Below are 12,004 nucleotides of genomic sequence, written 5' to 3' on the forward strand. Positions count from 1 at the left end.
CAATCTTTTTAATCTATTCTAGAGATGCAAGAAGGAACAAAATTGCTCTTAGTTTGGGTTACCATGGGAATGTGGTAGATCTATGGTAAGTAGTGTATATGAATAATGGAGATATATATATATTAATACACTTCCTTGTTAGTCAACCTGGAATCAGTTCCCAGACTTCGAAGAGAAAAGCATTAAACCTAGTGCAGAGTTCATTACTCTAGAAGCTCATGAAAAACTGTATTGTCAAAAGAGGGGTCTTCATCCTTTTGTTCTGGTTCCCAGCTTCTTCCTATGCACCTTCTTTCCTTATGGAACAATGGATTTCTAAGGAAAAGAAATGCCTAAGATTCTTCCTTGGATCACGAAAGAATTTATTGTTTTCTTTCTAACCTTTCGCTAATTGGATAGCAAGAAAACACCTTTAACTTCAGTGAAGAATAGAACTATTGAGGTATTGATTGAATAAAAATAATCAAATGATGGATAGTAATTCTGGCACTCCTGAGGCTTTATCTAATGGCAAATCTTGCTGTTATACCATATACCAAGGGTCGAGACTGACCAGTAAGACTGCTATGTCATGCTAGCATTTGTCTCACCTGTCAGCATTCCTGCACAGGTAAATGTGAAGCATGAAAGTTGCACCTAAATCTTCATCACCATCATTCCCCACCTCCTGACTGCTAAAACAAAGACTTAGCCTGCCAAGAATATATCTTTATAAACAACCTCTTGGGATGGAAGAAGAGGATCTAGAATGTGAAACCACAGCTTCTGTTCAAACACTCCATTCATTGTCTTCCCCAGGGAGAGGCTAGTAGATGAGCTGGACAGCACAGGAGAGCTGCTAGTTGATCTGGGGTCTGACCAAACTTCGTGTCATAACCCATTCAGTGGGGGATATTATCCAGTACAGCTTGGCTTTGAGGAAGCAAAGCAGCTCCTTTCCACCAATCCAGGGAAGTTCCGGACCCTGGTACAAGAGAGGTAAATGTTCTGGTGATGCGTACTTTTAACCTTTAAGTTTAGTTGCTCTGCAAGTGATCAGACCTCTGTTTTTCTCGCAAGAAGTTTTTGTTCTTTGACATTTCAGTAGAAATCTGGAGTAGGCTACAGTACTAATAACTCCAATCTTTGTATTTATACAGCTATCACTCAGAATCTGGCAGGCATCACTTACCATTTTAGGAGTAGTCTCTAGTGTAGAAGATCAGAGGTCTGAACACTAATGATTTATTTCACTTCTATAAATTCCTAAGTTGCATTGGGTTTTAAAAATCTGGGACAATAAGTAGAATTCCATGTAGTCTACCAGTTTGTTTAGGTTCACTGAATATGGCATAAAAACCCAATGGGTAAACCAGAAACTCTATTTAGCCTTCCATGCTTCCAGCTGTGGCCAGTAATGCTTTTTTAGGGAAGGATACAAGGAGGGGACTAACTCCCTCAGTCAGTCCTCCCAGCTTTCTGCAACTGTAACTAAGTTCAGGTTAGCATCTTGATTTCGGGGAGATACTCCCGATTTACAAAGTTGCAAGTGAAATTGGAGTTGGACTTTATAATAATTATGCCAAATCACTCCCTCTTGTTCCACAGTTCTATATTTATATAGAGGCAGAAAGCTGCAATGTTGTTCTCAGCTGGTACTTTGGAGACTTTATGGCTCCTACTGTTGTTTTGTTCACCTTGAACGTTTCTGCTGGAGACATTTTTCTAGCAGAATATCGAATACAGCTATATACTCTGTTTGACTTTGGATGAGGGACCTACAAGGACCTTTCCAGTTTCCCAGTTCTGTATCATACAAGTCTAACACAAAGGTAACAGAAAGGTAAATTTCTCGGAGGGGCTCATTTCTTACAAGTTAGGGATGACCTAAACAAATCCGGTTTAATTTGTTAGGCTTTGATTTGCCTCTCTAGAGTTCTGAGAGGTTACACCTTTACGTGTACAACTCCATATGTAACTATGCATTGAAATTAGAACTGGATAATATTAAGTGGAAATGGTATCACAGAAAGCAGTCCTGGGGTATGGTCCATCATTGGAAACAAAGGGAAATTTGGGCTGTTTTGACCAAGGGAGAGGTCAGAACAGTGAAGTTTAGCCATTTTCAGTTTTTCTCTCTGCTTACTTTCTCTGTGAACTTCTTAATCTGTTTTTGCAGTTTTGTGTAGGCTGGTTGTTGTTATTACCTTCCATCCTCAGAGCTGGCTGCATTTCTTTGCTGGAAGACTTGACCTCTCTCTGCAAATTAATGAAGCTCCCTTAATGACTGTAAATCACATCAAAATTTGTGGATAACAGGTGCTACAGTGATTGAATGCATCTTAATCAATATCTTGTGGGTTTATGTCTGAATTTCCCTGAGGTCTTTCAGTTCCATCTGTCTCCCCCTACTCCCATGCTTTTAGTAAGTTCATGATATTATTCTTTTTGATATTTTAACAGTCTCAAGAATAACTGTTTCCTTCTTTATTTCAGTCTCAAGAGGCATGTGGCTGCCATTAACAGACTAGCGGATAAGGGCATGTTTTTTTGGGATTATGGCAATGCTTTTCTCTTGGAAGCTCAAAGGGCTGGTGAGTAGATCCTGGAGTTAGGTGGAAACAAGCACAATCCTGCATGCATCTTCCCAGCTGTATATTTTGGTTGGATAGGGTTGGCCACTGTGTTCTGCTAACTCCCTTTTGTTACTCTCTCGCTTTCTCTCATTCTCTGAGACATTTGGCCTTCTCTGTGGCTGAGATAGAGCCTTCATGGAAACCCAGGTGCAGCCTGGTTTTATATTTTATAGTTTTCTTTCAAGTCACTGACTATTAAAATTCTTTTATAGGTGCTGACGTTGAGAAAAAAGGAGCCAATAAAACAGAATTTCGATATCCTTCCTACGTTCAGCACATCATGGGGTATGTTGGGGAGTTTGGAATAAAGCACTGAAGTTCCTTGTAACTCGCTGTGTTCAGGTGGAGAGCACTACAGAAATTCCACTTAGTGCAAATCTTGCAGTGTACTATAAATGACGAAAAGGACTCAACAGTAGCAGTAGGAAAATTGATCTCATGTATGTTATGCCAGAGTTAGCCTTATTTTTCTCCACTCTGGAGTAATGCCTAGTGTCATTTGGGAAGATGTCCTGTTCGCTGTAAGCATCATGCTCATGTTTTCTATTGCCTTCCTTAGAGTTATTCATTGTATTTTCCTATGTACAGGGGAAAAGAAGAGCCAGACCTGGAGGAACATGTTGTATGTGATTAACACAAGTAAACTCTGACAGCAGAGGTTTTGCTAATATTTTGTCCTGAAAGGCATGGCATGTCTTCATAATTTGGTGTAGAACTCTGTCCTTTTTAGAATTAAAAAGGTCTTATGAAAGCAGATTCCAGATATGCGAACAGCGAGCTAAAACATTTCCAAATCAAAACACTTCACTTGTTTAAATGAATAGCTGCATTTTCTCATTTGTTGCATCAGTTGTCCTCAAGCCTACTCAAGAGAGTAGCCGACTCATAGCCTCAAACTGTAACTACATGCAACTTCACTTTTAGGTTCTAAAAATGAAGAGCTTGTCGCTTTGGGGCAGTAGAGCTGAATTCCAAATCATCAAAGCCTATGTCTACACTGAAGTTAAAAGCACATCTGAAATAGCAGTCTTCTGCCCATGTCACCGACTGTACCTCTTACCCAAGCTCTGCATACTGCTTGTAGAAAAAGCTGAGCTCAGGAGACCTGTTGAGGGACTGAGTTTATAACACCTTTTGCCTCTGACTCATGCTTAGCTTGCCTATACCATGTGAAAAAGAGCTTGAACATAGAGTAAGGCACCAACCAGATTAGATCTCTTCTTCTGGAACTCAACAGAAGCGTGTCTTACTATTGTGTGGCCCGTAAATGAGTCTGGACTCAAGCATTTGTTCAGAACCCATGCTTGTCTGGTAGTCTAGATGCAGAGTTAGCTCAGGTTAAGAATGAAAGGCCCAGGCAGAAGGGAGAATATATTTGATGACACAAAAGAAAAATTGCAATTCATCTGTTCATGCACTTGATTGATTGAACTGCCCAACATTCCTATCAAAATTCTGGCCTGACTGTATTTTTATACACCAGTCGATGGCTGCGTGAAACAGCACAGTTTAATTTCTCAATTAATGGTCCCTGATGCTTCTGTTTAGATTAGTTCATTGAAAATGTTTCAAATTCTTCTGCCTCTAGCTAATGAAAGAAAAGCACTGCTAGCAGCCAGGATAAATAAGGAAAGAATTTCAACTATCTCATAATGAAACGTTCTCTTCCCAGAGACATTTTTTCCCTGGGATTTGGCCCATTCCGCTGGGTTTGTACCTCAGGTGACCCACAGGATCTTGCTGCCACTGACTCAATTGCCATGTCTGTGCTGGAAGACTTTATACGTCAGGGAGGTAAGGCACCAATCCATGCCCCCATCACTGGGGGTGCTTTTGGGGTGAAAAGGAAACAGTTATATGATGTGTGATATCTTTTGGCTGAAACTGTAGAAAGCACTCTTTTGCCTGTTCTATAGGGGCAGCAAATCTCACAGTTCTCCAGACTCCTATGAGAAGTGTAATCAGTAGGTAAAATATAAAAACACCGTGTAGAGAGGTTATTGATCCCAAAGCTACTGGTGCAATGTTGGCTAAGAGCACTTTTTTCATTTGTTACAGGTTTTCCTGCACTTTGGCACTTTGAAACTTTAAGGCAAACAGTAGCTTTCATCAATAGATCTTCAAGAGTTTTTTAAAGGAGTTAAATTGCTTTGTTCCTGTCCCACAGGTGAATGAGGCATGGGAATCTAGGGAGGTTTTTAAGAGGCTAGCAAGAAGATCAGTGGCAGGAAACCCAAGTTTCATGGGTGTGGTGCTCCATCCAGTGTCATTTATTTGTGATTACAATTTTGAGGTCTTTCTTTTTTTGTCATTCATTAATAAATTGACAACTGTTTCTACTCACTGCTGGAACCTGTCTGGAATATCTGCATGGCTCTGTATGCTACTCTAGTATCCAGGAATTACACTGTCCTTCACTCTTCCATATCCCTGAAAGTAGGCTATTACTGTTATACCTTGCTTATGAATGGGAACTGAGTCAAACCTAATTTTGTGTCAACAAACATGAATCCTAATCTCCCAGGTTGCAGTGGAAAGCCCTGCTTCTTTCCCTTTCTTTATCTACTGTTACAGTAGCTGAACAGCAGACTCAAAGGCTTAAGTGTCGTTGTACCCTAGCACTGAAGTCCTCAGCTCTTCCATTTCCAGAGTGGAACTTTGTGCTTCTCAGAATCAAGAAAGGGATCAGAAGCAGACAGATCACAAATCCAAAGCGTATTTTGTGTGGAGGACAGCACAATATTTTTGTCTGGTAATATTGAAATATTATTTGCTTCTTTCATGGAAGACATCACTGAAATATGAATAGAAGTCTGAAGATATTGAATGCTCTTCTCTTTGCCCTGGAACAGTTAGCATTGCGAGGATCTAGGGTGGTATTTCTGAAAAGGGTATACCACATTCAGAGAAGTCTCTCGTTTGAAACAATACTGCTGTCGTCTTCCTATAACGTAACGCTGGTGTCCAGCCTCCTCTTCCTCCCAAGACATGAATTATTGATAGAGTGTGTCTGACCCTGCAAGGTCCTTAGTTCTGTCTATTCTCTTAAACTTTCCTTGAGAGTCATCTTAAAGAAATAGCACTGGAGTAGGAGGTGTTTTTAATGCAATGACCCAGAAGTGCCTGCCCTGTTCTATGGATATTGAAACTTTTGTGTTTTTAAACCTGGGCCCTTGGCTCAATTGAAGGGAGGGTGAAATCTGATACTGTAGTGCTGGATCTAGCTTCAAAAATTTGCAGTAATTTTTCTGCCATGTGCAGCAATCTCCAGTCATCTTCTCTCAAGCTTGAACTGATGCATGACCTTTGGATGGTTTGCACTGCAAGACCAGGAAATGAATCAGTTGCTATGTGTACAATAGTGTGTGGGTGTTTATATAGGTGGTAATGTAAAGCTGGAGAGAGAATTCTTTTCCACAGACAAAAAGCATTGAACTTGTGCATGTATATTCTTAATTTAAATGAAAATGACATTTAAAAAAATGCCAACAGGTGAAAACAGGCTGAAGGGCAAGGCTATTATTTGATTTGTTGTTGAATTTGTCAGAGCAATGGGAATAGGCTTTCAAAGAGAAATGAAAATAGAATTTGGCCAGAAAATAAACAGCCATTCATGGATTCATGTTCTTGAGTATTCCTCTTGCTGTCCACCCCCTATAGGACCTGGGCTTGGAGCAAACTCTGGGCTCTGGATATCCCCACGCACATATACATCTAAAATCTGAACCTACCTTTGAATTTTATAACAGAATTTTTTATGACACGTGAGTGAAAACTCCACAGAGCTGGTCTATTGCATTCCAAGTCTAAACTTTTGACCTGGCCTTGAGTCCAATGTTAATAATTCTTCTCCTTTTGTGGAGATGAATTTTTGCACTTAAACCTCACAAACTGTGAAAAAGTCCAATGTAATTTTATTATCTGCTTTCACTCCTAAGGTACTTGAGCTTATAAGTTAGCCTTTGCATGAGAGATACAGCACTAGTGACTGGAGTGTAACTTGGATTTATGACATCTGTGGTAGTTTGAAGGCTGAGCTGATGAATAACAACAACACAAATCTCCCAAGAGCAGAGGGAGCCAGTCTCTGTATTGATAAGGACTACTCCTCTGAGTATGCAATGCTTTCTAGTACCTTTTAAAACTTGAGTAAGCTCAAGGGCCTGTGAAATACCAGAAGCAACATGGTAGCTTGCCTGACTTCAAAACATGTTCCTGTTGGGGTGGGGAGGTGGGGGCAGTGGTTTAGCAAATGAGGGACACGTGGAGCTACTCTAAAGTTCAAGTCTTCTAGAAAGAGCTGTAAGATTTTTTTTTTTTCAACTGCAGGAAGTTAAGACTAAATAAAAGGGAGGATTCTTCACCTCCTCAGGGATAACTGATGAAATACAGCTTTGGACACACCACAGTTTAGGACAGAGAACATGACTGTTTATTGGAGCTGGCTGGGAAGGACAGATGTGCTGTGTTGAGATATGTCCTTGTAGCCCATATTCTCTTCTCTTCTAGATGTGTTCTATAGAGTTAACAGACAGTAAGATCTTTTCTGTAAGTCTGTGCATTATGAAGTTTAGAATATGGTAAGTACTCTCTGAGCTCATAAAAGTGATAGAAAGGAACTCATTCTCTACTTGGTTTTCTAGAGTAACTCCTGTAGACTGTCATTAAATATCTATAATAACTGAAGTGAATACTACCCATTACCTTCTAAAAGATGTTTCCTCAAAGCTTATGAATGGCAGCACAATCCTTCTAGGACAGCACTAGCAGATGTTTCATCTTTCACTCCCTGCAAAGCTAGAAGATGATGTGTTAATCCTCGTTGCAGAGTTTAGAAGCTATCACTTGGAGCCAACCCCTAAAGCACTGACAGATCTTTTTAGGATCATTAAAACTCTCTGTATGGAAGGACTGCCTCTGCAGGAATGAGTATATTTTATGTTTCCCTTTAACAATGTGATTAACTGGGATTAAATATGAGAATCTTGCCTTTCTCTCTTTCCCTTTTCTAGTTTTACTACGCATATCTGCTGACATACTGCCTAATGGAAAGACAGCAGTCTAAACACTCTCCTCAGTTACTGGGGACAATTTCAAGTTAGCAGTGTGCAGTTTCTTCAGTTAGACTGACTTTAAACATTAGTCATATGTACCTTATAATTTGACTCGAAAATGGGTGAGAGCTGGAAAGTGATGGGGAACATGCTATCTTGGTGTCTGCAGAAATGATTATAACTTGAAGCTCCAATGCTCAAGAAAGTCACTGTGGCTGAGCGTGTTGCTCCATGCCAGCTGAGCCCTGGTAGATGAACATGTCTCAGTACAAGGTAATGTGAAGTAGCTTAGCCCATAAAGAGCCTACAGGTAGTAACTTCTTCAGCCACAGTAACCTCATCTGAGCTCACACTCGCTCTGCATGGAAAGGCATAACCGTAAAAGCCCCCAGAATTAAGGCAGTAAGACAATGCTTCGGTCTCATTCCATACTCCCTCTCCCTTTTGTTACTCGCTTGCTACAGATGCTGCCATGCCTTTGGAGGCAGTTGACTTTACCGGCCTCCCCGTGTATCTGACAGATACATGCCACATTTTACTGTCTTTCACTTGAAATATCTTTATTCTTACTCCTCTTTGGTTTGGCTGATTGAGATGGAATGGCACAGATATAAATGAGAGGAGAAGCTGGAGAATATAGAACCATTATATATAATTATATTTTAAAATAATATGTATCTAAGCAAGGTGTAGAGTGGATTTACACATAAAGTAGCTACTCCATAATAAGTTTGTGAGACAACATACCTCAGTTTTATCTTGGGATAAAAACATTCACGTGGCCATTTAGTACAGAACAACTGCTGTGCTATAAATCTATATCCCAGCATTGGTGTAACTAATTCTTAAGCATGTATTGCCAGGCGCTTCTGAGAATTTCTTTTGGCTGACTCAAAGGAGTTCTTTACTACTTGATGCAAGTCTGGACTGTAGTACCCAATGTCATGGAGTTTGCTAAAGCTACTGATTGAGCAAAGGCTTGGAAAGGAAACGCACATTTAGTAGGCAGCAAGACAGATGACCAAAATTGAACAGTTCATGTAACCCGTATTTCAAGGTTCAAATTAGTTTGCTAAGGATCTCAATGGGAGCTATTGTTCCAGCTGTCTCCTGGGTGACATCTCATACCTTCTAAATATATGGTACCAGTTACTGCATCAGTTGCACAGGGGATTCTATATTGCATTTCCTATATGTGTGTTTGTATCTGAAAGTAGAATTTGACTTCCTAGTGCTGTCAGATAAATTAATCTTAAAGCATATTGCATTCATTTTCAAAACCTCTTTTCTTTCTTGCTTTCTCTTGCAAGTGAGCACATCTGTGAAGCAGCAGTACCATGACAACATCCGCTGGATTCGGGAAGCTGGCAGGCACAGCTTGGTAAGTGCACAACCTTCTTCAGCACGTGTGACCGCTCCTGGTTCAGAATGAAGTTTCTGAATGCTGGAGTGAAAAGCAGGAGGGGGCATGAATGAAAACACTGGCTGTAACTCCCAGGGCTGATAAACCCTGCTATGGAGAGACGTTTAAGTTTAGGGTGAGCTGAAGCAGTGTTCTCATCTGGAAATGTTCAAATAATCCAGCAATATCGAGTCTTATATCTGGAGTGAAACATGTCAATGATTTACCTTCCACCTCATTTGTAACTACCATTCTTTCAGAGCACTATTCAGAATATCATTCTTGGCACTGCTTTGGCCCAACCTCTTCACACCTGCAGTTCCCAGTACCCTTTTCAAAGCAGATGATAAGGCCAAAGACCTTCCACCCTTTTGCATTGTGGGAAACAGAATACCAGTGAAGCACCCTTTGTTTTTCTTTTAGAGCAGGCTCTCACTGTGAACGTAACTGGTATAGAGCTTACATGTGCTCTCCTCATCTGGAAGCCAGATTGGTATGTGGGGTAAAAGCTGGAGAGGACCATAGCTGTGTAGGACAGATGTTCTTTGCAATTCTTTGTCTCCATGTTTTTCTTCTGTTCCAGCCCACCATTGCCAGTTCCAAATCTCTGCTTCTCTGCTGTTGATAAGGGATTTGTTGATAGGGGGATTATAGCCTAGCAATCAGATTGATTTAAAAAGTGGGATTTATTGGACAGTAGCAGCTGAATACAGAAATACATCTCACTGATTGTGTGAATGGAGATAAAACTCAGTTCAAAGAGGGACTTCAATTTTGTTTTTGTGGAAGCTGGATGTTGATGAATAAATCTGCACTTTCTCCTACAGAAGGGGTCAATCCTGTGACTCCATTTATCTGGGGCTTGAAGATAAGCCAGTTGCACAGAGGACCTTATCGCTCTGGCATTTTTATTTTCCAGGTTGTTGGCTCTCAAGCTAGAATCTTATATTCTGATCAGAGGGGTCGTGTGTCTATAGCTGTGGCTATTAATCAAGCGATTTCTCAAGGAAGAATTAAGGTTTGTCTTTTTTGTCTTGATATGGTCTGGTAATTGCGTTTAATATCTGAGACTGGGGTGGCAGGTGGGAACAGAGAAAGCTTGAACCAGTGAGATCAGAAGTGCCTGCCATTTACATGGGATCGCTATTCTGTTAGCATGTTTTAGAGCTCAGTCCTTTTCTCTGCCTGTCACCAGTATTGCGCTACGTGATAGAAGAGAGACGGGTTTAGAAACTATCTGAAATATGCTATCTTTTATTTCGTGTTGGGAACCTGCCTTATTTTCTGTTTTGGCATCTACAAGCACAACATATACTGCTGTGATTTGCTGGAAACAAGGCAGGGACTGTAACTCCTTAGCATTGCCCCAAATGTTAAATGTTACAAGAGACCGTGCTGCTGCCCAGTGCTTCTTACCCTCTGTCCCTCACTTTCAGCCATGTTATGGCTACAGCCAGCTCTGCAGTAAATTTTCATTTGGATTGCATATGTAAATGAAGAGAATAGTTAGACTTGATGTTGACACTCTAGTGCATAGTGAGTAATATCTTACTCATCTGAGTGAAATCCCACTGACTGTATGTGGTGGTGGTAAAAGTACATAATATGGGCAATATTGTATCAGGATTTTCTAAGATCTTAAGGAGTATTGTAGATAAGTGTACAGTGTGACATCCTAGGGGACCAAAATCCCGAAGACACCACTTGGTAATTATACCCATGACCTGCAGTGTGTACCACAGCATCAGACCAAGGCAGGTTCATTCCTTCATCTCCATTGCTTTTATAGCTGAATTACAATTACCCTTTTTAAAGGGGCAAACTCAAATAAAACTTAGAATGTTTTCTAGCTAGGAAACGTCTGTTTTTTGTTACTCAGAAAATGCTTGTTAAAATATTTCAAATGCTGTTGACCTTCTCAAGATTTAAAATGAACATCACTGCAAGCTAGTCTTAAAAAATAAACCTGATCGGACAGAGCACTCCCTTGGAGCCATGACTGACAAGGTCACACTCCCAGGCCCTTTTGTTGTGTCCTTTTTTTCACTTCTGCAAATCTCCATTCCCCTCTCACAAGCTGGGTGCTCATGTCTATTTTCAATGATTTTCTAATTCACTGCCAGCATAAAACAGAGCCAGCTAATTCCAGACCACACCATGCCAAGAGTGAATTATTCTTATATAAACCCTCTACATGGCAAATGATAATGAAGACCTGCAAGTTGTCAGTCAAATTGCAGATCAAGAATAGACTTGTTTGAGCTGTATGGAATCACTGATTTTCATTGCTAACTTATTTTTTTAGTCTTGAAGTCTTCCAAAGAGTGAAAAAGTGTAAAATTTCTTACTGTTAGTTTTAATTTTCAACAGAAAACAAGAACTATTTTTGAATGAAGACTTTTGCATATTGAAATGTCTTGGAAATTTCAACAAAGAAATACTCAGGTGATATAATTATACCGCTTCCTCTCTTTTCCCTGACCTACTTTGAGAATGGCATAAAAACAAGCTTTTTTTCTTAGTTATGAAGGCGTGGTGGCTTTCATGAACAGTATGTGAACAACCGTTTTATAACAAATAATGTCAGGCAGAGAATGCGTTTCAGGGGGTTTAGGAGAGGGGACAAAGCTGAGGTTTGAAATGATAGACATGAATTCAGCAAATGATGATTCTCGGTAGCATTGGCAGTCCATGAAGGATTCCATCTTCTCATTCTTGGCTTTTTGCAGGCTCCAGTAGTCCTCAGCCGAGATCACCACGATGTGAGTGGGACCGACAGTCCTTACAGAGAAACATCAAACATTTATGATGGATCAGCCTTTTGCGCAGGTCAGCAGAGCAGCTGAGGCTTGTCTGTCTGGGCAAACAAGGAAATTGCTTTAAAGGAGAAATTGTTTTTTCTATGCAACATTTAAAAAATATTTTTCTTTAAA

General features: G+C 40.3%; 1 protein-coding gene across 1 annotated transcript in view; it reads left to right on the top strand.

The window, feature by feature from the left end:
* Window positions 1-12,004, top strand: part of UROC1 (urocanate hydratase 1) — a 43,426-nt gene that overhangs the window by 20,921 nt on the left and 10,501 nt on the right. The window contains exons 10-17 of the mRNA XM_009935147.2: window positions 23-85; window positions 799-978; window positions 2,476-2,573; window positions 2,828-2,900; window positions 4,288-4,409; window positions 8,980-9,050; window positions 9,991-10,089; window positions 11,801-11,900. Coding sequence (XP_009933449.2) covers window positions 23-85; window positions 799-978; window positions 2,476-2,573; window positions 2,828-2,900; window positions 4,288-4,409; window positions 8,980-9,050; window positions 9,991-10,089; window positions 11,801-11,900 — 806 coding nt within the window. The remainder of the gene's footprint in view (window positions 1-22; window positions 86-798; window positions 979-2,475; window positions 2,574-2,827; window positions 2,901-4,287; window positions 4,410-8,979; window positions 9,051-9,990; window positions 10,090-11,800; window positions 11,901-12,004) is intronic.

The sequence above is a fragment of the Opisthocomus hoazin genome, chromosome 11 (assembly GCF_030867145.1).
Source record: "Opisthocomus hoazin isolate bOpiHoa1 chromosome 11, bOpiHoa1.hap1, whole genome shotgun sequence".
Lineage (NCBI taxonomy): Eukaryota > Metazoa > Chordata > Aves > Opisthocomiformes > Opisthocomidae > Opisthocomus > Opisthocomus hoazin.